Source organism: Dermochelys coriacea, chromosome 7, assembly GCF_009764565.3.
Source record: "Dermochelys coriacea isolate rDerCor1 chromosome 7, rDerCor1.pri.v4, whole genome shotgun sequence".
In the NCBI taxonomy this organism is placed as follows: domain Eukaryota; kingdom Metazoa; phylum Chordata; order Testudines; family Dermochelyidae; genus Dermochelys; species Dermochelys coriacea.
The window spans coordinates 53192280-53219546 of NC_050074.1; the positions used below are offsets into that span (position 1 = coordinate 53192280).

At 45.1% G+C, this 27267-nt stretch overlaps 1 protein-coding gene across 2 annotated transcripts in view; it reads right to left on the bottom strand.

The window, feature by feature from the left end:
• SORBS1 (sorbin and SH3 domain containing 1) overlaps window positions 1-27267 on the bottom strand; it is a 262686-nt gene that overhangs the window by 168527 nt on the left and 66892 nt on the right. For both annotated transcript variants that reach the window (XM_043518423.1, XM_043518424.1), the window contains exon 2: window positions 23049-23104. In XM_043518423.1, coding sequence (XP_043374358.1) covers window positions 23049-23062 — 14 coding nt within the window. In that variant the 5' untranslated portion in view covers window positions 23063-23104. The remainder of the gene's footprint in view (window positions 1-23048; window positions 23105-27267) is intronic.

Here is a 27267-nt window from a genome sequence, read left to right on the forward strand (position 1 = left end):
AATCCCATCCAGAGTGGTTAAGTGTATGGGCGGTGGGTATCGTAGGCAGCAGGAGGCTGTGCCTCCCCAAACAGCCTGGCATGGCCCCTGCCACACTCTACCCCCAGGTCCCCTCCTGCAGTTCTCGGTGCTCTGCCCTGGCCAAGACTAGCTGGAGCTGGGGCTGGCCAGTTGGCCTGCCTCTCACAGGGACTCGGAGTGGCTGGTGCTAGGGCCGCGCTACCTGCCCGGCACTCAGACTGCACCACCTGACCGCCCTGCGCTCTGGGGCTGGCCGCCCGGCCCATTAGAGCTGGGGGTGGCCACCTGACCGTCTGGTGCTGGGGGCCATGGCAGAGATGCTCTGGGCTCCTGCAAAGGAGGGGTGCAAAAGGGGAGGGGGAGGGCAGAGGCATGGCCTTGGGCACAAGGGGAGGGGCCGGGGGCTAGCCTCCCCTAATGGCTGAATTAAGTGACTTAACAGGACACCGTTAAATTAGGCTTGAATAAAGACTGGGAGTGGATAGGTCATTACACAAAGTAAAACTATTTCCCCATGCTTATTTTTCCCCCCTATTGTTACCCTCACCTTCTTGTCAACTGTTGGAAATGGGCCATCCTGATTATCACTACAAAAGGTTTTTTTCTCCTGCTGGTAATAGCTCACCTTAATTGATCACTCTCGTTATAGTATGCATGGCAACACTCATTTTTTCATGTTTTCTCTGTGTGTGTGTGTATATATATTATATATATATTCCTACTGTATTTTCCACTGCAGGCATCCAATGAAGTGGGTTTTAGCCCACAAAAGCTTATGCTCAAATAAATGTATTAGTCTCCAAGGTGCCACAAGTACTCCTCATTAGAATTCAGGAGTCCCTGACTAACATTAACAAGCTCTCAACCACAGTACCTCCCCTAAGTGTTTAGAAGTTACTTGCTAGTATCAGGGCTCTGCCAACTGCATGTGAATTTGTAAATCGTTTTACAGGATTGTTTACATATAAACGTCAAAATACATTAAGCCATGAGATAGCAAGGGCTTAGAAACTTCTGCTGACTTTTCATACTAACATGGTCAGTAATAAGTGCTGTATACACTAAGTTGCTGTAAACAGATAAATGGATACAACTGCAAGCCAATTGGGGCCAACATACAAAGTCAATGGTATTACCCCAGTTATTGCACCAACTGGTGAGTAGAGAGACAGCAGGGAAGCATGGGGAAAAGACAGGTGAGGCCTGGGAAGCCATGGGAGAATAGTGAGAAGGTTGAAACCCGAAGAAAGTACAGCTAGAGATATGCTCATCTTTCTGGCTTTCCCTGACTTGAGCGTTGTGGGAGGATGGCTTCTATCTGTCTAGGTTGGCTTCTGTCTGTCTAATCAGCATAGCAGATCTGAGCATGTTATAATCACCACATACAGACATCACTTACTTTGATTAGCTTCCACCCTCATGATGTTTGGGAGTGGCTTGTCTGTGAATATATTTAGTACCAACTTGCAGAAGAGAAATGAGAGGCTATTGAAGAAAGCCACCCGAGTTTGTCTGAAACTCTATCGTTTAAATAAATAAACCCCCAGCAGTGGTTACACTTTAACCATGTATGGAAGTTTTTCAAGACTTGAGTCATTAAATTCTACTGAGAATAAAAACTTGGCAAATAGAAAAGAAAAGCATTTTAAACTGCTCTCTAGAAAACCGCCCCCTTTGCTCCCCTTGGTGTTATAGATGAACTGCCATGGGTATGCAGGAGGCGATTCTGGTTCTTTAGACAAGTCCATAAACTTAAATCATATCCAACATGTACAAAAGTAGTGAGAAAACAAATTATCACACTAAAAAATGTGGAAAACTTTTTGATCTTATTAAAAAGCCTTTTAAAGTGATAGCCTTGTATGTTATCTACAGATGAACTTCCTGCAAAATGTTCCACCCCTGCCAAAACCCATGGTATTTTTGGATAGTTTATTGTTTACAAACCCTCAGCCTCAGTGTGTGTGGGACACTGATCTATTCCCATTTATAGAAGTAGCTGATCACATGAAAAGCCCTAGTAGATTTTAAAGTCACACTCCTCTCTTAAAGCACATGCTTTTTTGGGGAGAACATTTATGGCAGGTTTCCTCTTCCCTATGAAAAGCAGACGTTTTAGAGTAAACACTTTGAGGAAAGATCCAGGATGTATTAAATATTGTGTGGGAACTTCAACAAGGACATGACATCACCTGCTGTCTCCAGTGCAAACATGTGGGACTAAACAGGGTCAATTTCCTGTTCTTGATTATACTAGTAAAGTATTTAAACAAGCCGGCTTAGACAAAACAAAATGTCAATGGAATTATGTATTTTTTAATTCAGCTATTCACAGATTTACTAATGAAATAATTGTCCTGGAGCCCATGTAAATTCGACCTTGCTGGTGAGGATTGGATTGAAAACCCTTTAATATATCCCCAAATCCTGTTGGCAGTGAGAAGCACTGCAAATGAACATGATTTAAGATGGTGTTTCCTTTCTAATGATAATTCTCTAAGGCCGGGGATTTTCAAAGTAGCCTATGGGCAGTATGACCTACAGGATGGAGCACTGGGCTGGGACGCGGGAGACCTGGCTTCTATTCCTGGCTCAGCCAGTCTGGGGGTGGAAGCTTCCTATGCATGGGAGGAGCAGGGGGAGTGAGGGGAGCAAGTACGACAGGGTTGGGGAGGACAACCAGCTCCTGGCTGGGAAGGCACAGCCCGGTAGTTCCCACAGTCATTCCTACGGTAGTTCCTGGGCAGCTGGTGGCCTGTGCCCTGTGCTCCCCCAGCCCCTCCTTGGCAGCTGGCATCCTGTACACCAATGCCTCCCTTCCCCCATCCAGGTGCCAGTACCCTGTCCCATTCTCCACCCCGCCTCAGCAGCTAGTGCATATGCTCCTTCTTCTCCCCTGTCGTGGGTGTCTCTATCAGGATCCAGGTGGCTTATAGGCAGAACCAGGCTGGATTGGGGACCCCTACCTGCTCCCTCGTGGCCAGCCCGATCTTGTGCACTGGGGTGGCTGCTCCAGCCCTTCTCTGGATCCCGTTCTTGTCTCCCCCTCCTTCCCCCCCATGTGTGCAGGGGGAACATATCTGGGTCCTACTCACACTGCAGAAAACATTGAAGGGATGGAAACCTAGATCTGCCCCCACAATGTTTTCATTGCAGGGTGCTAGAACCCCTCACCCTGCTGGTTGACCTGGGCAAGTCACTTCGCCACTCTGTGACTGAGTTTCCCTATCTGTAGAATGGGGATAACAATACTGACCTCCTTTGTAAAGCACATCGAGATCTGCTGATGAAATGTGCTAGATAAGAGTTAGGGGTTGATTATTACTGCATTTCAATGGGAGCTGAGCATTTAACTCCCTGATGCCACTTTGAAAGTATCAGACTAAATCTACTCTGATCTAACCATACCAGCACTTTTCAAGCATCTTTGAGATCCAAACCACAAACCCTATAGCCCCAGGAACATCAGCTAATGTTCTGCTCTTTATGGCTGGAGAATATCAGCTTTCTATACTCAGTAAAGAGCCAGTAACACATCCTGGAGAACATCTCATTTTCAAAACACCTATATATAGAATATACCATATCTTCTATTTTACTGTGCCTCCTTTTCTTACCACGTAGAACACCATTGATTTGCTACTACTTCTTTATTTTTCTTCATCCTACATCAATCTTTTTTCTGCCACCACAGTTGATTGGCATGGAAATGATTATTACGTCACACAGAAAAGATCAGGACACTGAATGTGACCTAAGCATTCAAAGAATTTTTAAACAGACAACAAAGGTGACCTCAGCATTGAAGTGAGTACAGGTTTGGATCCTAAGGCAGCAACCTGGAAGGGTTTTGATTTGTCATAGAACTAGGCTTCAGAGGCCTATTTAAGCTTTGTGAAAGCCTACTAAGTCCTTCTAGAGTTATGACAGATTCCTAGGAGCCTCAATGCATAATTCTTGGAAGTCCAATCGCAACCAAGTCAGGGACTGGATGGGAGTTCTTGTATTGTAGGACATCCCTGAATTCTAGGCTCTGGGGAGTCTTTAAAGAATCCAGATGGAACCAGCTGATTTTAATGGGAAATAAGTGTTTAGGTAAGTTAAAACTTAGTCATGTGCTAAATATTACTCCAGCCTGCTTAGTAGGGCACATAAATCTGTATTTATCTCAATTGCTGTTTACCTTTAAAAAAAAATCTATGCTCCCACACAAGAGGATATAAAAACCCTGAAAGAACTGATCTTTATTATTATTATTAATCTCACAGCAGCCCCTAGAGGCTCCTCAAGTCTGGGGCTCCATTTTGCTAGGGCTGTATAAACACATAGTAAGAGATAGTCCTGGCCCTGAGCCATTTACAGTCTACCCAGACCAGACAGACGGAGGAAGGGTTAGTATCCCTGTTTTACTGATGGGGAACTGAGGCACAGAGAGATGACATGACTTGCCTGAGGTCAGACAGGAAGTCTGTGGCAAAGCTGGGAAATAAACCCAGAGTTCCAGTCCAGTGACTTAGCCACATGGCTATTCTTCCTCCTTGTCACAGGGTGGGCTGGCCCATTAAGGAAGCTGGGCTCAGCCCCGTATGTGCCTAGTTATCTGCCTCCCAGGTGATGGATTTGGGCATGACATGACAGCAGCCCCTGGGTGATGCCATCTATAAGAGAGAGCATGTGCAGTCATTGAGGAGGAGGGATCCTTCAAGGACTGGAAGGATCCCCTGCAGAAGAGCCAGGTGGATGGCAAAATGTGCTGGAAAGTCTGGGGAGAAGGCCTAGAAAACAGCCAGAAATAGCTGAGGCAAGACCAACAGCTAGGAAAGAGCTGTGGGAGGTCTTGCCACAGAGCTGGAGTGGGACTGGCAGAGATCCCCTGCCCAGAGAGAGCTGACAACTGAAGTCCTGAGACTTGAATGAGAGAGGAGCCCTGAAAAAGGGATCAAATGGACTGTCAAGCCCTGATACAGGGTAACAGGGGAGCCCTGGATGAGGGCTAACAAGGACACACTGAGTGAGGGCGAAAAGACTTTGTTTTCTTGGACTTTCTGTTTATGCCAGGGAGGGAGGCCTGTGGCCAAATCATCTAGCAGTTCTGGAATCCACCCTTTTGAGAGGAAACTGATGCTCAGAGCACTAGGTACCAAATAATCTTGTCACATTGCCTAACTTTTGTCACTTTTTTAACTCAGTGGTTAGAAAAACAGTTGAGTGTCTCCTCAGGCACATGCACCCAATAAAGCCCTCAGAGGGGGACTCCTCTTCATTTAGAACCAGTTAGCTCATGAGATATTTTCAATGATAAATAACAACAGAAAATAACCTTTACTGATTTAAGAAAGGAAATAAATTAAGTGTGTATATTACAGATACCTAATGGAAACATTCAGAGCAAGGGCAGTCATGAAACACACAGGGCGAGATCCTTAACGGCAATCCAGATCACATGAATGCAAAGGCGCTTTTAGCCACTTTTGCAGCTATTTGATCTTTGAGCCAGTGTAACTTAAGCCTTGTCTTCACTACAAAAAAAGGCATGCTCTTAACTCATGGTAAAATCCCAGTGAAGATGAAGTAGTTTATAGTTTCCACATGAGTTAGTACGTTACATTAAAGCCTTTAGGGGGTACCTGGGGTTTAACCTGACTAGCTAACTTGCATGAAAATGACAAACTGCCTCCTGTTACTTTGAGCTAGATAACCAAGTTAAGATAATTTTTATTTTTTCCTAGTGAAGACAAAGACTTAGAGCAGCCTCCGGACTGCTCTATGTAATACATGGGGCCTATGATCCCAAGGAGCTATTCCAGCAGCTGAGAATTCCTGGACTGCAAGGTCAGCATGGTCATGTCTCCTGTAGACTAGGAGCTGGGAAGGGTTGGATTAGAGCTGGACATGTGCACTCTATGCCGTCCAAAGATGGGGGAATCTTACTTCGGCAGGTCCACCGGGCTGCCAGCTGCTTTCTGTTGGCAGCGCAGCGTAAGACAGGTGGAACAGGGCTGAGGATCCAGCCCAGAGTTCTAATTTTGGAGTCAATGAAAGTATTAAACACAAACCACATATATGATTTTAAACCTGAAGAGTCAAAAATCTGCTCAGTCACACGGGTGTAAATCACTGAATCTGGAATCATTGAATTCAGAGGAGTTACTCAGGATGTAACCAAGAGCAGAATCTAGCCTTAATACTCTTCAAATAACTTAACCCTGCTATCAGTAATAGATGTGAATCACCAAGTTGGGTCTTGCCATCAGGGGGGAGGGATAGCTCAGTGGTTTGAGTACTGGCCTGCTAAACCCAGGGTTGTAAGTTCAATCCTTGAAGGGGCCATTTAGGAATCTGGGGCAAAAATTGGGGATTGGCCCTGCTTTGAGCAGGGGGTTGGACTAGATGACCTCCTGAGGTCCCTTCCAACCCTGATATTCTATGATTCAGGGTATAGCTGTGAAGTTCAGAACCATATTTGAAGTTCAAGGATATTTGGTTTCAGCCACTATTTTCTATCAACTTGGGACAGTAACTTTAGCAAAACATGTGAAAAACAAATGACTTAAATGGCTACAAATTGAGCTCCTCTTGCTTCCCTGTGTTGTACAATATTCCTCAGAGGCAATGCTGTTATATAGCTTGTAAATAGTAAGGTTTCCCTTCTATTGCTAATAATTAACTTGCATTTGCAGTTACATACAGAGAGGATCTGTTGTACTTTTAATTTGTGGAGATTCATTTAGGGAAATTTAACAGAGCTGCCTTTTTGAGAATGGCACCAGCCAGGAATGTAGTTCTAACAAAGTATTTCAGCAGATCATTAAAAAATAAAACCCCAAAAAAACCTAAACCAAACCAAACCAAAACAAAAATAAAACCAACCTGCTACAAGAATCCTCTAGCAAAATGTAACAGTAGATTTTTTTTTTTTGGGCTGCTTCCCAGTATTCAAGGGGGAATTCTGCTATTTGCTGAGTTTAGCGAATGAAATCTAGCACTGAAGGAAAACCAGCAAAAAGGAACACCACTTTCACCATTTTCTCGGTTCTTTTTAGCATCAGAAAGTACTTAAAGGAATGGGAAATTTTCTGGTTGCTATAAAGTTGAATTAAAATCCAAAAAGCAGTGGCTCTCAGCACATACAAGACAGACTGATTAGACAAGAGATCGACACATATAGGATAAAAATCACTCTGCACAGCAGAAACAATCTAACAGAAGGTAGAGCTTAACCTTTAAAGTCTATTCCCTTTGGAAACAAGGTCAATAATGCTTAATATATCACTTTTAGTGTTTACAATGTAAAGAAAATCAACATATTCCACTATATTTCCTGCACAATAACAACACTGCATTTATATAGATCCTTTCAAACCAGGATCTCAAAGCACTTTACAAAGATGGATCAGGATTATAAATCATGCAGAATGGATGTTTAAAGGGAACATATAATGCAGTAGTTCAAACAGAATCTACTCCAAAATCAACAGAGACTCCAAAATTATTTATGCTGGAAAACCTAAAAAAAGATTTTAAATGTTCAGAAGTTTAAATACTCACTTTGTGAGGCTAAAGGCACATCAGACTGAAATCCAGGGAAATCAAAAAGAGCTTGTACCAAAGAACTTAACCAGCCAAGAACATGATGAAGCCCTTTCTTTGAACTGTCTAGCTAGAGGTATTTACTCATTTCACACAGGCAAAAAGCATGACACACTAGCAAAGCCTTTTACGTAGGGGTGCCAGAGGGGGAAACCCTTCCCCGATGGTTTTAGTTCAGCCCACTCATTAAAATACAAAGTGAAAACAGCTGCTGTAGGAAGGAAAAGGATGTCCAGGCTTTTTCTCCTTAAATTCCTTGGGTATAAAATGGTTTCATTGTGGAATTCCAATAGGCAGAAAAATCCAGTGGTTTTAAGGCTTTGCTTTATAGTCTCAATCACCCTCTGTACTGGGTTGTAGAAACTGTATCTAAGTTATCTCAAAAATGAGTTAAGTGTAACATCCTGGACTGGATTGGAAACAATTTCCGTTTAAAAAAAAATAAAGTATTAGGGAAAATATGAACCTAAAACATCTCCCCATCCCAAATGATTTTCTCCAAATGTGTTACAAGTATGTGTGCTTTTTCAAACTATATCCACATGAAATATAACACCTGACCTGTCTATAGGGTCTGCCAGCCAGAGAGCGCCAAGCACACTACAAACATCAATTAATGCGTACAAATACTTAAAATTGATAAGTGCTTTTCATCCATAGACCTTACTGCACTTTAGCTTCACAATGCCCCTAAGGAGCTGTCCGTATCAGTATGCCCATTTAACAAATGGAGAAAAACTCCTAAGGTTACCAGCAAAAATGTCAAAAGATGCTCAGAGAGGCAAGGTGGGTGAAGTAGTATCTTTTATTGGACCAAATTCTATTGGTGAGAGAGAAACTTTTGCACTACATAGACCTCTTCTTCAAGACCTGATGCTCAAAAGTAGAGCCCTGCTAATCGGCAACTATCCATTTTAAATCCGTGGGATCCAAACCCAGCATCCAAAATTAGCGGCCACTTTTAGAAATTTGGCTTTAAGTGACTATGGGTATGTCTACATTACAATCCAAAGTATGATTGCAGCACAGGTAGACATACCTGTTAGCACAACTAATAGCAGTGAAGACACAGCAGCATGGGGCTTCAGGACAGTAGGAATGCAATATGTTTCCAGGGTTCCGGGCATGCTCGGACAGCCCACGCTGATGCCTTTGATGCCACAGCTACACAACTATTATTAGCTGCGCTAGCGCAGGGTATGTCTACCCAAGTTACAATCACACTTCCAGCTGCTGTCAGGGAAAGGGCCAGGCCAGGGATGAGAATACAACCCAGAGGCCCAGTCCTGCAAACACCTATGCCCATGGGTAATTGCATTCACGTGGGCAGTCCCATTAAAGCAAATGGGATTGTTTGCATTCATAAAGTTACTCATGTGTATGTGTGTTTGCAGGATCAGAACGGAGGAGTCCTGCTTTAACTACTAGACCACATTCGCTCTCTGCCTGTTATTCTATACGTTAACATATTTTGGCAGCGAAATCTGTACTTGTAACAAAATTATTTTAAATACTTACATGCCTTTTTTATATTATCAAATGGTGTTTTACAGTCTACAGTAGGTAGACAATGGCTCGTTAATGGCTGTTCCCCTGCAGCAATTAGGTAATAGGTGGGTAAAAAGATTTTTTTTTTTTTAAATAAAAGACATTGAAAAAATTCCATGTAAAGAGATCAAGCATTCAATATATTACAAAATCCAAAGGCAAGGCTGCCCATTAGCTCTGTTGGTTCAACAGCTGGTATTAATTATTAGTTAGAAATAAGATGCATTTATGCAAAATGAGGCAATCTACTGAATTTATTCATCATGGTTGTGAGAAAAACGACCACCAATTCCCCCACTGATTCTGAACTAGCTGGTTTTATAGCTGTACTTTCGTGTGTGCTTAATGTTTCCCGCAGGTCTGAAAAAGTATGCAAAATATTTCAGTGCAGGGCCTTTGTATGGAAGTAATAGGAAATAAATGTCTCCCTTAAGGACTCTAGCTAGTACAGAACAGGGAGTTGGCCTTGATTCATAGATTCCTGGGCCAGAAGGGACAACTGTGATCATCTAATCTGACCTCCTGCACAGCACAGGCCACAGAGCTGCCCCGGCAATAATTCCTAGAGCAGAGCGGCAGTCAAAAAAGCGAACAGAATGTTGGGAATCATTAGGAAAGGGATAGATAACAAGACAGAAAATATTATATTGCATCTATATAAAATCATGGTACACCTGCATCTTGAATACTGTGTGAAGATGTGGTCACTCCATCTAAAAAAAGATATACTGGAATTGGAAAAGGTTCAGAAAAGGGCAACAAAAATTATTAGGGCTATGGAACAGCTACCACATGAGGGGAGAAATTAATAAGATTGGGACTTTTCAGCTTGGAAAAGAGACGAGTAAGGGGGATATGACAGAGGTCTATAAAATAATGACTGGTGTGGACAAAGTAAATAAGAAAATGTTATTTACTCCTTCTCATAACAGAAGAACTAGGGGTCACCAAATGAAATTAATAGGCAACAGATTGAAAACAAACAAAAGGAAGTATTTTTTCACACAACACATAGTTAATCTGTGGAACTCCTTGCCAGAGGATGTTGTGAAGGCCCAGACTGTAACAGGGTTCAAAAAAGAACTAGATAAGTTCATGGAGGAGGTCCATCAATGGCTAATTAGCCAAGATGGGCAGGGATGGTGTCCCTAGCTTCTGTTTGCCAGGAGCTGGGAGTGGTCAACAGGGGATGGATCACTTGATGATTACCTGTTCTGTTCATTCCCTCTGGCATTGGCCACTGTCGGAAGACAGGATACTGGGCTGGTACTTGGTGTGACCCAGTATGGCCATTCTTATGTCAATCTGGATTTAAAAATTGTCAGTGATGGAGACTCCACCACAACCTTGGTAAATTGTTCCAATGATTAATTACCCTTATTGTTAAAAATGTGTACCTTATTTCCAGGCTGAATTTGATGACAGCAGGGATTTTGTGGGTGGGAAGAGTTGAGGTCCTTAAACCTTTTTGAAAATGGATGCTGATTAATTATTTTTCATTTATTTCTATTTCCAAAGAAAAGATCCATCCACACTAGAATGGAAGGATCCAAACTAGAGATCTATACTGTTCTCCTTGTTATTTTTTTTCCCCACATTAAAAAAAGAAATTCTGATACCATATCTGCCTGTTCATTTCTTTAAGCTGCAAAGGAGCCTGACAAAGAGGAACCTGGAGTTCATAAATCCTAAATGGGCTGGGACCACCCTGGTATGTCTCCACAGCAACTGGGAGATGTCATTCCCAGCTCAGGTAGACATACCTGTGCTAGCTTTGCTCCCACAAGTGCCTACAAATAGCAGTGCAGACACAGGTGTGGCTCAGGCTAGCCATCCAAGTACAGTTCTGGTGAGTGGCATCCCCATTGGTTTAAAACAGAAGGTGTTGCTGGATGGACATTTTCTGCAAAGAGCTTTACACCTAGGACTGAAATATCCCTTTGGGAAACTCTGGGAACTTCAGAGCCATCCATGTTAGCAATGGTGGGAGCACTAGGGTAGACAAGGCTCTAATTCCTAGCCTGGAACCACAGAATCCCATTCCCCTCTCCACTCATAGGAGCAGGAAGACGGTATAACTCTGAGGTTCTTCCTCCACTGTCTTTCCATCCATCCATCCTCTGCCTCTTTTCTCCTTCCCCCCTGCCAAATAATCACAGTCAGAAAAAATGCAGAATGAACAGCATCTTCGAACACTGCTTGACACATTCTCTTTTCTTTGCGCTTTCTCTGCCTTCTCGTCTTCTAACTCATGGTTGTGAACATACTTTGGGATCTTTCTTTTTTTTTTTTTTAATGCCAGGATACACTGTAAATCTCAAAGAGGAATCGCGAGGGGCTCAGGGGAAATGCCATAATTTTTTTCCCTCAGTTGCAGCCAATCTTTTAAAATTAAAGCTCTTACAGTTTGCAAGTCAGAAGGCATTAAAGTAATGACTGATGGGGAAGTTTCTAGGAAGTCACATACATCAAGTGCAATGGTAATGTAGATATCCAAACAACTGCCAAGGGGCACTCAGATATTCCATTTATTACACCAGTGAGTTCAACAAACTCATGTGACTCACTGCAAGAGGCTTTCTATTGTAAGCAGCAATTGCACCTTGTGCAGCAACCTTGTTGATATCTCCTAAGCTAAAGCAAAAAGGGAACAGGTCAGTAATTGAGGACTCCTAGATGATGAAAGAATCACCAGATTCAGTTATCAGAGTAGCAGCCATGTTAGTTCTGTATCCGCAAAAAGAAAAGGAGTACTTGTGGCACCTTAGAGATTAACAAATTCAGTTAGTGATAACTTCCTTTGAACCAGTGCTCCTGCAGAGAGCCTCTTAACATTGTGTGGGATATATTTTGGATGTAAAATACACCCCTCCTCTCAGTCATCACCATGGCAGCTGAAGGTCTGGTCACATAGACTTTAGCATGGATTGAGGACACTCTTAAACCATTTCAATAAACCAGTTTATTTCAGCAGCTGATGCCAGTGCAGCGCCTCACAAATAGGTTCATTTTGTGCTCTGAAGCACTCCTGAGACAGATCAAGAGCAATAGTTATATGCAGGCAAGTCGTTGGGACTCTGATGTGCCACCTGCACTACTCAGTTTGCACACCCTCTGAGGCATGCTTGTACTTCCTGAGGTAGTCAGTCCAGTCTGGCCAAAACTGAGATTACAGTATATACCCCTGGGAACTCTGGCCAATCACGTCCCAGGATTAAGGGGTAGGCTAGTCATGGAGCCAGGCCAACAGCGTGACCCCATCCACTGTTAGCCAGACTTGGGCATTGACGTAGGGCCATACATCGCCATGGATACACTGCAACCTAATGTCCCCATGTGAGGGTCCACCAGGAGGCCTAAACTTTGGTGGATTAGGGTCTGCCCACAGCCTGAGTCAATCAGGGCCAGGGTCGGGCAATCTCTGACAACTACTGGCCCTATAATCTTGGTGGTCTGCGGCTGTCAGGCGTGGTTTTCCCCCCCACTCAAACGTGATCAAAACTGCAGTCCATCTCAGTGCAATCCCGTTGCAAGTGTCCATATTTCCCACAGAAGAAACAAGGCCCGAGCTCTTGTCATCCGGGCCGGGGGGATGCTCCACCAGGGCCCCTTGGGGGGCTTCAATTGGTTTTTCCAACCCGTCTCAGGGTTACAAGGGGCTTGTCAAACTGGCCCCTCAAGACATCGATACCGGGGCTCCTGGCCCCACAAAGGGTTTTGCAGCTTGATCCGGGCACTCCCCTTGCTCTCTAGGTTAGGGCGCTTGGGCCCTGGTGGGTGGGCTTGAATAGCCGGTCCCACTGGGGCTTCAGCTGCAAGGAAATCTTCCATTAGAGCGATGGCGGCGGCTAGTGTTGCAGGCCAATAGCGGAGGACCCAGGCCCTTCCTCGCGGCGGGAGGATGCGGACGAACTGTTCCAGGATGACTTGCTCAGTGAGCTCATCTGGGGTTCACCTCTCAGGCTGTAGCCACCGCTTACATGCCTCCCTCAGCTCCTGGGCCACCAACCGGAGTTGGACGCCGTGGGGTAAATCAGACTCCGGAACCGCCGCTGGAAGGTTTCCGGGGTGACATCTAAGGCTTCTAGAATCGCTGCCTTTACCTGGGTATAGTCCTATGTGTCCTCCGTGGATAGCCCCCGGTACACAGTTTGGGCAGTCCCGGTCAGAAATGGGGCCAGGAGGGTGGCCCACTGGTCAGGTGCCCACTCTGCGAACTGTGCCACCCTTTCAAAAGTCACCAAAAAGGCTTCGGGGTCATCTCCGGTCCCATTTTGGTTAGCAGCACCGGCACAGTGGGGTGGGGTGACCCAGACATGTCTCCCGGCTGGGGTTCCGGGAGCCATGGCAGTGCCATCATCAGCTGCTGTATAGGTTGTCGCTGGAACTCCTGGTTCTGAACACCCAGGTTCAGAATCACCTGCTGCTGCTGGGTCCCCAGCTGCTGGATGAGCTGTGCAGCCTGCTGCTGCTGTTGGAGCTGGGCCACCTGCTGTTGCTCCTGGCTCTCAGCCAGGAGCTTAAAAAGTTTGGACATATCCATGACTCCTTCAGGGGAACGTTCCCCCCCAGACCCCTTCTCACAGCGGTCAAGAGCTCATGCCCGCATTCTCTACCAAGTGTAAGGAGACTCGCTGGGGCTCGTCCCTCTGCGAGGTGGTGGGGCACCACACTGTCTTGCTACACCCTCTCTGCTGGGTTGGGGAATACTCAGTCTATGGTCCAGTCCTTCAGGCAGGGCCCCACAAACAGTACAATATAAGCCCAGGCCCTGGGTCAGGGCGGGCAGCAAACAAACAGTAGCTCAGGCCCTCAGACAGGGACTGAGCAAATAGTTCAATATAAACCCAGGCCCTGGGTCAGGGCAGGGCAGCAAACAAACAATAGCTCAGGCCCTCAGACAGGGACTGAGCAAATAGTTCAACAGCAAACCCCAGGCTCCTGGCTTTGATCCACCAGGGAGAGGGGGAAGACTGCCACCTGCGAGGTGGGTGGCGGGGGGGGGACACAGCTCCCACCCACTCCACTGAGTCCCAGCCCAGGGCCCTGGCAGCAGCAGAAGACCCGCTGCTATGTCAGTGGGGATCCTGGCCGCAACAGACTGACATTGGCTCTGGCAGTGCTGCAGCCAGACTAGGGTCAGCTGCCCCTGAGCTACTTCCGGACTCCCCCTCATAGGATACCTGAGTCAGGGTGGTATCCTCGAAGGGTTCCAGCATCATGGGTTCCTCTGGGTAGCTGGCGAGGGGTAGGCTTGGCAGCTCCTCCAGGTAGCCGGCAATGGGTAGGCTTGGCAGCTCCTCTGGGTAGCCGGCGATGGGTAGGCTTGGCAGCTCCTCCATGCACCGGTCGGCATTAGGCATTGGCCGGTCCGGACAGTCTTCGGGTCGGCCGCGGATTGCCGGGGTCTCCCAAGCTGGAGCCAGGACACAGGCGTCTGGCCTCTCCGGTGGCTGCCACCCAAGTGAGTTCTGGGGTTGGGCTTTTATACCTCCTGTCCTGCACCTTGACCTCTGGGGGGGCAGGCACAGGATCCACTGGCTCCGCCCACTTTGGTGTCTGGGGAGGTTCTTCCCTCTGCGGGGTGGTGGGGCACCACAGAACCTCGCTACAGTACCTTCTTTGCATTTTGTCAAATCTGCAGTGAAATTGTTCTTAAAATGAACAACATATGCTGGGTCATCATCCAAGACTGCTATAGCATGAAATATTTGTCAGAATGTGGGTAAAAACAGAGCAGTGGACATACAATTCTCCCCCAGGGAGTTCAGTCACATATTTAATTAACACATTTTTAACGAGCGTTATCAGCATGGAAGTGTGTCCTCTGGAATGGTGGCCGAAGCATGAAGAGGCATATGAATGTTTAATATATCTGACACGTAAATATCTTGCAAATGCCTGTTCTCACTTTCTGGTGACATTGTAAATAAGAAGCGGGCAGCATGATCTCCTCTAAATGTAAACAGATTTGTTTGTCTTAGCGACTGGCTGAACAAGAAGTAGGAATGAGTAGATTTGTAGGCTCTGAAATTTTACATTGTTTTGTTTTTTGAGTGCAGTCACATAACAAACAAAAAAAAAATCTACATTTGTAAGTTGTACTTTCACAGCAAAGAGAATGCATTACACTACTTGTATGAGGTGAATTGAAAAAAAAAGTCGACTGTTTCTTTTATCTTTTTACAGTGCAAATATTTATAATCAAAAATAATATACACTTTGATTTCAATTACAACACAGAATACAATGTATATAAAAATGTAGTAAAACATACAACATATTTAATAAATTTAAATTGGTATTCTATTGTTTAATAGTGTGATTAAAACAGCAATTAATCGCAATTAATTTTTTTTTAATTAATTGCGTGAGTTAACTGCGATTCATCGACAGCCCGAGATTTTATCCCAACTCCTTCTCTTTAATACATACTTTATGGCATCTAAAGACCGATCTGTGGGCTAGACCTATGAGTAATCCAATCTCTAGGCAGAACATGGGAGTTAGAGTTAGATCCAAAGCTCACGGAGGTCAATGAAGAGTCCGGACACTGATTTCAGTGGGCTTTGGATCAGGCTCCAAAGTACAAAGGGCAAGAAAATTAGGAAGCCAGATATTTGGCAGTCTCCTATTAGCAGTCTAAGAGCTCATCTACACAGCACACTAGCAGTGCCTGCATTGATGCACAAAGCAGTGCATTGTGGATAGCTATCCCAAAGTGCAACTTGCCGCAGTGTGTTTTGGGAAGTTTGTGCAATGCCTCATGGGACCAAAACATTGTTGCAGGGGAGAATGGGAACATTGCACAGGCATCCCATGATGCACTGTGCTCAACGGCAAACAACCCAGTGGTTTTCACACCTTAAAACCACTGTGCATACGCCATAGCCTCAGAAGCATGGAGCCTGCTTAGTTGTGCGTTCTTGCTCTGAGCATCTCCAACACCTCGCACCTTCCCCTGCAGTATTTCCAGAGCCGAAGTAGGGTCTGCCGTGATGTGCTGCAAGCAGTCCTGCTGCAAGCCATTGAAAAAAACAATTCACAATTGCTGCTGGCAGTCACAGAGCAGCTGTACTCTGTTGAGCACCGTTTCTGGTCCCGTGAAACAAGCACTGACTGGTGGGACTGCGTTGTTTTGCATGTATGGGATAACGAGCAGTGGCTGTAGAACTTCTGAATGCGGAAGGCCATCTTCCAAGAATTTGTGCAGAGCTTTCCCCTACCCTGCAGTTCAGCAACACAAAAATGAGAGCTGCTCTGACAGTGGAGAAGTGAGTGGCGATCGCTATTTGGAAGCTTGCAACGCCAGACAGTTACCAGTCAGTGGGGAATCAGTATGGAGTAGGTAAACCAACCGTGGGAGCTGCTGTGCTTCAAGTGTGCAGGGCCATTAGTCGACTTCTGCTACGAAGGGTAGTGAGTCTGGGAAATGTGCAGGACATAGTGGATGGTTTTGCCATGGTGGGGTTTCCTATATTGCGGTGGGGAGATAGATGGCACACATATCCCCATCTTGGCACCAGACCATCTTGCCAAAGAGTACATAAACCAAAAGGGATACTTTTCAATGGTGTTGCAAGCACTGGTGGATCACAGGGGGCGTTTCACTGTCATCAACGTAGGATGGTCAGGAAAGGTTCATGACGCACGCATCTTTAGGAACTCTGGTCTGTTCAAAAAGCTGCAATCCAGGTTAATTTGGGTTTGAATAAAGACTGGGAGTGGCTGGGTCATTACACATATTGAATCTATTTCCCCGTGTTAAGTATCCTCACACCTTCTTGTCAACCGTCTAAATGGGCCATCTTGATTATCACTACAAAAGTTTTTTTCTCCTGCTGATAATAGCTCATCTGAATTAATTAGCCTCTTACAGTTTGTATGGCAACTTCCACCTTCTCTATATGTGTGTGTATATATATCTTCTTACTATATGTTCCATTCTATGCATCCGATGAAGTGGGCTGTAGCCCATGAAAGCTTATGCTCTAATAAATTTGTTAGTCTCTAAGGTGCCACAAGTACTCCTGTTCTTTTTGCGGATACAGACTAACATGGCTGCTACTCTGAAACAGGTAGACAAAAGTAACAGCTGCAATTGCTTTAATATTCCTGGGACTAGATCCAACTGGCTGTTGGAGAAGAAAAGGGTCATAGTGCCTCTGCTCTTTTGGAGATGGCTTGCATCCACCGACAGGGACAGTACAAGTACACAGTCACAGCACTCAGGAGAACATATGGACTGCAATTGTGCCCCCTCGCATCCTCATATGAGAGCTAGTCACTGCTAGGCCCTTAACAACCAAACTAGAGCAGGTATTTCTCAGCAGGGACAAATAATTCACAGTCCTTTAAAGTCCAGCCTATATGCAAAGAAAATGAATTACCATGTTAGATGGCTGGTGCAAGATCAGCAGTGTTCGGAAGAGGGGGTATCTTCCCCTTTTGCACACCCAGGATTTCACACTCAGTAAACACATTCCGGAAGGACTTAGTGTGGGTTCTGGGACTGAGCCACAAGTGCCAAATGGGAGCGCGAGTTGTCATGTGACCCCGGCTGTGATATCTTGATAACTGCCCCTTTGGTGTCCTGTTCCTACAGTGCTGTATGTGGAACAAGTTACTGAGCGGAGCCCAACAGCCCACAAAAGAAATTTCTATGGAAACTGCTACCCATTCTTTCTCCATGCACTGCACTGAAAGTACACGGCTACCGAAAGCTAGTGCTGCTCTCCACCGGGTCCTTGCACTAGGGTGATGTGCAAAGACCTCCACACAGGAAAGTGCATCTCTTTAGGGAGAAATCATTTAAAAGGATACCTTTAAATGTACAAGACACACTACATATTTCATAAGCAACAGTACTTGGAAGAAAATGTCTGGTCTGGTGCTGGATGCAGGGTGTGATGCTGGACGCAATGATCTCTCCATGAGGAGAAGTTGTAGCTGAATGTCCCGGTCATTTCTGGCCCTGGCAGTCAGGTTGTGGCAATGGGTACACTTCTGTGGGACATGTCCCTCTCCCAGGCAACGGATGAACTGTGGGTAACCGTCAGTTACTGGGAAGGCATCCTAACAGGAAATGCACCTCTTCAGCTTGGAAGATCCAGGCACAACAGTGAGGGAGAAAGCTTCCCAGTCAGGAAGGGCGGGAAGCAGGAAAATGAAGTCCTAAGCTATGAGCTAACGAGGAGGGTAAGTAGGAAGGAAAAATTGAGGGTTTTTTTGTTTTGTTTTTTTAATAGACAGAGAACAAGAAAAGGAAAGAAGTAACTACTAAACTACACTAAAACTAACAGGTCAGGCACTATCTAAAAGGTCAAAGGAGACACAGGCTGTGCTGTGAATTCAGTCCCAGACCATAGGCAGTAGAGAAGGAACTGGGGGGGAGCAGTCGGACCTCATAGTGCTACATATACATGCCTCTCACAGCGTGAGATGGGGAGGTGCACATGTGCGGTCCAACGGGCACAGCTTAAGAAGATCCTCCAATCCCAGGTGCAGGGGGCACTGCCACACCTACAGTGGAGCGCTCACAGGGGCATCACTGGAAGAACATTACTTTCAAGTTAAAATTAGCTCGTATTCATTTACATGGCCCAACAGTGCCACATTTTTACAATAAACTAGAGGGGGTTTTTTCATCCAGAAAATTTGGTTACAAGGATGCAAAGCAAAAAATAGTGAATTTAGTATTGTAAATAGCTTATTTGGTGCCTCACAGATACCATAGCCAATGACAACCGTGTACCTAGATCTGAGGACAGAATTTGGCCCTTCACATGTATGACAGCACATGAGTCAGAATTGGTTTTGTCAAGGAGCCTACACAGAAGTCACTAAAATACCTAACCTTCCTGTGGAAACCTCAGCCCCCACCTTCTTATATCTATTTTGGTTCCCCTCTAGTTCATTCTAACTGTAAGAGGCTCTGACTCAGACATAATGAGAATCATTCACCTTAATTCTAGCACTGAAGAGATTTATGAAATCTTGTACACTCAGAGGAGTGTGTGAAATGATGAACTGCTGAGCCTCAGGGGGAAAAAAAGAGCTCTTTCAGTAAGGTCAAACTAAACATTGAGACTTAAAAATAACAAATAAATCCACGTGAAGACAAAGGCCTATTGTATGTTGCTCACTCCTCCAGAACAACCCACAGCAGGGTGAGCGTTACATGGGAAAACTCATTGCAATTTCACTCTCTAGCATTCTCAGCTCTTTTTTTCTGCTGATGGTGAGGGCTGCGGACAAAGAGAAAAAAGATTTGTGTGCCCACAGATAGGCAGTAGGGGATACTGCCTTCCAAATGCACAGATTACCACAGTTTCTTACAGAAATCCCATGAACCTAGGAACACTAGAGCAGAGGCACAGTCCTCTGCAAGCTATTCCTTCCTCGCTCCACCCCATAGCTCACAAAGGAGCTGTGCTGATAGAAGGTGCCACCAAAGATGGGTGAGAGGAGAATTAGGGGGTAGTGGGAGTTCTGACTAGAATGAATGACCCCCCCCAAGCTTATTCTTACCAGCTTAGGTTAAAAACTTCCAAGGTACAAACTTTGCCTTGTCCTTGAACTGTATGCTGCCACCACCAAGTGTTTTAAATAAAGAACAGGGAAAGAGCCCACTTGGAGACGTCTTCCCCCAAAATATCCCCTCAAGCCCTACACCCCCTTTCCTTGGGAAGGCTTGATAAAAATCCTCACCAATTTATACAGGTGAACACAGACCCAAATCCCTGGATCTTAAGAACAATGAAAAAGCAATCAGGTTCTTAAAGGAAGAATTTTAATGAAAGAAAAAGGTAAAAGAATCACCTCTGTAAAATCAGGATGGTAAATACCTTACAGGGTAATCAGATTCAAAACATAGAGAATCCCTCTAGGCCAAACCTTAAGTTACAAAAAGACACAAAAACAGGAATATACATTCCATCCAGCACAGCTTATTTTACCAGCCATTAAACAAAAGGAAATCTAACACATTTCTAGCTAGATTACTTACTAACTTAACAGGAGTTGTGAGGCTGCATTCCTGATCTCTTCCCGGCTAAAGCATCACATGGACAGACAAACCCTTTGTTCCTCCCCCTCCAGATTTGAAAGTATCTTGTCCCCTCATTGGTCATTTTGGGTCAGGTGCCAGCGAGGTTACCTTAGCTTCTTAACTCTTTACAGGTGAAAGGGTTTTGCCTCTGGCCAGGAGGGATTTTATAGCACTGTATACAGAAAGGTGGTTACCCTTCCCTTTATATTTATGACAGCCTGCCACTGAGCCAAAGAGGGAGCAGCCATTCTGTGATCCTTGGTGGGCAGAGCCAGGCCAGGCTCACCCCTCCACCAGAAGCTAAGGTGCAGAACAGAAAGTATAAAAGGCGGGGTCTTTAACCCAGTTGAGTCTGAGCCAGACGTCTCCAGGCTGCTGCAGATCCCCAGAGTGGAACCCGTGCTGCACCACACCCTGCCCCTGGAGGAGGCCAACCAAGGCGAAGAACTGCCAGGACTGCTGCTTGCCACATACCCCAAGCCACAGATACATGATGGTGGGAGAGTAGGAAGTAGCCCAGGAAAAGCCGACTATAGTCTGGTTGTGTTGCTGCCTGAACACCAGTCACCGTCTTTTGGGCGGATACCCGCTGACCCAGTGGCAGAACATTCTGCCAATATTAGGCCCCGGGCTCAGATCTGGTGGAGTAAGGTGGGCCCAGGTCCCATACCCCATGCTGCCAACCCCACCCCTGGGGTGGCAGCCTTCCCACCTTAAGCCAAGGGGCCTGCGCTTGTCTGCCATTTGCTAGAGCTAGGACAACAGACTGTTTGTTGCTCCAGCCCTGCCTGAGGTTCCGAGCTCCCTAAGACTGTTTGGTGTTCCACCCTGGCTGAGGCCTGAGCCCCTAGATTGTTTCCCCGAGGGTCTGAGCCCTAAGACTGTTTGTTTGGCCCTGCCTGAAGGCCTGAGCTCACAAACTGCTTTTATTTCCACCCTGATTAAGGGCCTGAACTCTAAGACTTTGTTTGCTTGTTTGCTCTGTCCTGCCTGAGGATCTGCACCCCAAGACTATCTGATTCCTCCACCCTGCCTGAGGGCCAGATCCCTGTGACTGCTTGTTTGCTATACTCTATCCTGCCAGAGGGGCCTCAACTCCAACACTTGAATCGCTACTCCCCTGAAACGGGGCAATGCCTCAGTGAATGCAATGAAGCAGAGTGGTCTAGAGGGGGGAGGACATCACTGCTAATACTACAGGAGGGCTAGCAAGATTAGGTTCTTGGCAAGCAAGAGAAGGGGGCATTGCTTCCATTTGGGATTGTTTTCACCAGAAAATTACACTGAGTTAGAGCACAACCTTGAGAGGTCATGTTAACTATGAGATATTGATTATGGCTTTTGCAATCCGTTTAGATAAGATCGAGCTGGTCATGAATTAACCTGTTGGGGCCAAGGAGTTACCCAATACCAGATGATACAATGTTGAACATGACTTGCCCCGGTCTACACTGGCTGCAAAGTCATAGTTATCACAGGATGAGTGTGACAGGATACACCCCTGTTCACACTCTACAGAGGTGTGATTTTTGTACAAGGCACGTCTTGTGAGGAGTCATTTAAAAATTCATAATTTGCTGGTCAGTATTGTCCGGTAAAATGTGCGTGGCAACACTGTGTGAAGATTCTCCTGTATGGTGTTATTAACACATATTCCAAACCCCCCAATCCTGCCCACATAGAAGCTGGCAAATAGGTCTGTCCTAAACAAAGGAATGTGTGATTGGCTTAATTTAAATTTAACCAGTAAAAAGAGTCATCAAGAAGAAAAGGAAGACAAAGGATGTTCAAACAGATAAAAAACCCAGCAGGGAACATGCTTCCACGTAGGATCTGTGGCTCCTGGTGCTCATCTGGAAATGTTTTTCCAAGAGGAGGACTGAAACTATAAAAAGGAGGACCAAAATCCCAAGGCACCCCTCTCTCACTCCCTGCCCATCGCATTCACTGCTCTTGAAGAGACAAAGGAAGCAGCCATTAGACTATGGGGGAGGGGTCTTGACCTAAAGAGTTTGGTTAGTCAGACTGCTGAAAGCATGTGGTGAGAAAATTTTGCTTTGAATCTAATATAGTTTGTTAAGCTAGGCACTAGTAAGCATATTACTTTTATTTTTCTTGTAAACATTTCTGACCTTTATGCCTCATTACTTGGACTCACTTAAAATCTCTCTTTTTAGAGTCAATACACTTGTTTTACTATTTAGTCTAATCCAGTGTGTTCAAGTTGAAGTGTCTAGGTAAATCCATTAGGGGTAACACGTTGTGTGCAAATTCCCTTAAAAGGAATAACAGACTTAACAGATTTGTCCTGTCCAGGAGAGGGCTGGGCAATACAAGTCATATGTTTCTGGAGCAAAATCTGGGACTGGGAGTGTATTGGAGTTACTAGCTATGGTAACTGTAGGGTAAGAGCCAAAATCTGGCTGCAGCACACACAGACATGGCTAGAAGTGACTTACATGTAGGAGGCTGTTTGTGAGCAATCCAAGTTAGAAGCTACAGCAGCGAAGCAGTGTAAAGGGCACCCCAGGTTAGAGGACCGGGGTGACACAGTTACTCAGTCTGGATTGTACCCTGGCATGTCACAGTTAGTTCATCCAATTCCTCAATGTCATGCTCTAATTCAGTGTAATTTCCTGGGGTGAACCCTTCTTTTGTGCTTTAAAATGTTAGACCCCAAATCAAGAAAACAGGATGCAGACAGACTTAAAACCAGAAATAAAGATGAATATTCTTCTTTTTCCAATATCTTTGCAGCTTACTTTTATCAAGAATGGACTTTCCATAATCTGCGTTTGATACAGCTCATGTGGAGAACAGGAGTTTGTAAAGAACATACCTTGAGCAAAGCATGGAAGAGGAGAAACTACAGCACTACAGGTATGTTCCAGCCCACTGGAAAAGAGAAAAATAATCAATGATGCAGAACACAACAATGTAATGCAGCCACTGGAAGAATAAAGTGCAAAATGTTCTGTCAGCTCAAAGTAAAAAAAGGAACTACCACCCTGGGTCATCTGTGAAACATGACAAGCATCTTTCTTCCATTTTCTTCAACTAGTAATGTTTTTAAAAGCTAATAGTCACCATTTGTCTATGAATCATCTGATATGAGGCAACGGCATCCAAGTCCAAGTCTATATGAAACCCAAGGCAACATCATCTGTGTTTATTATTCTACAAAGAGCAGCGGTGCCAAATTTCCTGCAACACCCACTTTAGACGCCGAAATCTAGAGGACTGAATGTGCTGCTGTTAGCATTTAGAGACAGGAATACATTTTGATCTAATACATCAGACAAAAAGAAAAGGAGTACTTGTGGCACCTTAGAGACTAACAAATTTATTAGAGCATAAGCTTTCGTGAGCTACAGCTCACTTCATCGGATGCATTTGGTGGAAAAAACAGAGGAGAGATTTATATACACACACACACAGAGAACATGAAACAATGGGTTTATCATACACACTGTAAGGAGAGTGATCACTTAAGATAAGCCATCACCAACAGCGGGGGGGGAAAGGAGGAAAACCTTCCATGGTGACAAGCAGGTAGGCTAATTCCAGCAGTTAACAAGAATATCAGAGGAACAGTGGGGGTGGGGTGGGGGGGAGAAATACCATGGGGAAATAGTTTTACTTTGTGTAATGACTCATCCATTCCCAGTCTCTATTCAAGCCTAACTTAATTGTATCCAGTTTGCAAATTAATTCCAATTCAGCAGTCTCTCCTTGGAGTCTGTTTTTGAAGTTTTTTTTCTTGAAGGATAGCCACCCTCAGGTCTGTAATCGAGTGACCGGAGAGATTGAAGTGTTCTCCAACTGGTTTTTGAACGTTATAATTCTTGACGTCTGATTTGTGTCCATTCATTCTTTTACGTAGAGACTGTCCAGTTTGGCCAATGTACATGGCAGAGGGGCATTGCTGGCACATGATGGCATATATCACATTGGTAGATGCGCAGGTGAACGAGCCTCTGATAGTGTGGCTGATGTGATTAGGCCCTATGATGGTGTCCCCTGAATAGATATGTGGACAGAGTTGGCAACGGGCTTTGTTGCAAGGATAGGTTCCTGGGTTAGTGGTTCTGTTGTGTGGTGTGTGGTTGCTGGTGAGTATTTGCTTCAGATTGGGGGGCTGTCTGTAAGCAAGGACTGGTCTATCTCCCAAGATCTGAGAGAGCGATGGCTCGTCCTTCAGGATAGGTTGTAGATCCTTGATGATGCGTTGGAGAGGTTTTTGTTGGGGGCTGAAGGTGATGGCTAGTGGCGTTCTGTTGTTTTCTTTGTTGGGCCTGTCCTGTAGTAGGTGACTTCTGGGTACTCTTCTGGCTCTGTCAATCTGTTTCTTCACTTCAGCAGGTGGGTATTGTAGTTGTAGGAATGCATGATAGAGATCTTGTAGGTGTTTGTCTCTGTCTGAGGGGTTGGAGCAAATGCGGTTATATCGTAGCGCTTGGCTGTAGACAATGGATCGAGTGGTATGATCTGGATGAAAGCTAGAGGCATGTAGGTAGGAATAGCGGTCAGTAGGTTTCCGATATAGGGTGGTGTTTATGTGACCATCGCTTATTAGCACCGTAGTGTCCAGGAAGTGGATCTCTTGTGTGGACTGGTCCAGGCTGAGGTTGATGGTGGGATGGAAATTGTTGAAATCATGGTGGAATTCCTCAAGAGCTTCTTTTCCATGGGTCCAGATGATGAAGATGTCATCAATGTAGCGCAAGTAGAGTAGGGGCATTAGGGGACGAGAGCTGAGGAAGCGTTGTTCTAAGTCAGCCATAAAAATGTTGGCATACTGTGGGGCCATGCGGGTACCCATCGCAGTGCCACTGATTTGAAGGTATACATTGTCACCAAATGTGAAATAGTTATGGGTCAGGACAAAGTCACAAAGTTCTGCCACCAGGTTAGCCTACAGTCCATTGGTGATCTTCCTAAAAACACCATCCTAGCCCCTATGGATGTAGAAGCCCTCTACACCAACATTCCACACAAAGATGGACTACAAGCCGTCAGGAACAGTATCCCCGATACTGTCACGGCTAACCTGGTGGCTGAACTTTGTGACTTTGTCCTCACCCATAACTATTCACATTTGGTGACAATGTATACCTTCAAATCAGCGGCACTGCGATGGGTACCCGCATGGCCCCACAGTATGCCAACATTTTTATGGCTGACTTAGAACAACGCTTCCTCAGCTCTCGTCCCCTAATGCCCCTACTCTACTTGCGCTACATTGATGACATCTTCATCATCTGGACCCATGGAAAAGAAGCTCTTGAGGAATTCCACCATGATTTCAACAATTTCCATCCCACCATCAACCTCAGCCTGGACCAGTCCACACAAGAGATCCACTTCCTGGACACTACGGTGCTAATAAGCGATGGTCACATAAACACCACCCTATATCGGAAACCTACTGACCGCTATTCCTACCTACATGCCTCTAGCTTTCATCCAGATCATACCACTCGATCCATTGTCTACAGCCAAGCGCTACGATATAACCGCATTTGCTCCAACCCCTCAGACAGAGACAAACACCTACAAGATCTCTATCATGCATTCCTACAACTACAATACCCACCTGCTGAAGTGAAGAAACAGATTGACAGAGCCAGAAGAGTACCCAGAAGTCACCTACTACAGGACAGGCCCAACAAAGAAAACAACAGAACGCCACTAGCCATCACCTTCAGCCCCCATCTAAAACCTCTCCAACGCATCATCAAGGATCTACAACCTATCCTGAAGGACGACCCATCGCTCTCACAGATCTCACAGGAAGACAGACCAGTCCTTGCTTACAGACAGCCCCCCAATCTGAAGCAAATACTCACCAGCAGAACCACTAACCCAGGAATCTATCCTTGCAACAAAGCCCGTTGCCAACTCTGTCCACATATCTATTCAGGGGATACCATCATAGGGCCTAATCACATCAGCCACACTATCAGAGGCTCGTTCACCTGCGCATCTACCAATGTGATATATGCCATCATGTGCCAGCAATGCCCCTCTGCCATGTACATTGGCCAAACTGGACAGTCTCTACGTAAAAGAATGAATGGACACAAATCAGACGTCAAGAATTATAACATTCAAAAACCAGTTGGAGAACACTTCAATCTCTCTGGTCACTCGATCACAGACCTAAGAGTGGCTATACTTCAACAAAAAAGCTTCAAAAACAGACTCCAACGAGAGACTGCTGAATTGGAATTAATTTGCAAACTGGATACAATTAACTTAGGCTTGAATAGAGACTGGGAATGGATGAGTCATTACACAAAGTAAAACTATTTCCCCATGGTATTTCTCCCCCCCACCCCACCCCCACTGTTCCTCTGATATTCTTGTTAACTGCTGGAATTAGCCTACCTGCTTGTCACCATGGAAGGTTTTCCTCCTTTCCCCCCCCTGCTGTTGGTGATGGCTTATCTTAAGTGATCACTCTCCTTACAGTGTGTATGATAAACCCATTGTTTCATGTTCTCTGTGTGTGTGTGTGTATATAAATCTCTCCTCTGTTTTTTCCACCAAATGCATCCGATGAAGTGAGCTGTAGCTCACGAAAGCTTATGCTCTAATAAATTTGTTAGTCTCTAAGGTGCCACAAGTACTCCTTTTCTTTTTGCGAATACAGACTAACACGGCTGCTACTCTGAAACCTACATCAGACAAAGGCTCAGTTGGTAATAAGATAGAATTGGATTCCAAAGCAACTTAAAATAGTGCCAGATATTAGAAGCACTTTATGTAACTCATACCAGATAATTCATATTTATTCTCTTCAATTCTATTTCTCAAGCTGGTGTTTTAAGCATCCTAAAAATACCATGAAAGTTTGCAGATAGCAGTGAAATCCTTCTAGCTAATCACATGAATGTAGCTTGATCGATGTGTACAAAAGTTTTTATTTAACTCTGTTCTTACATTTGCTTCTACTACAACACATTCAATATGAAATTATTCATGAATAGCTGTAATGGCATGGGACGAATATCAGCACCGGGGCAATTATACTAGTAAGTAGAGATTAATCTACC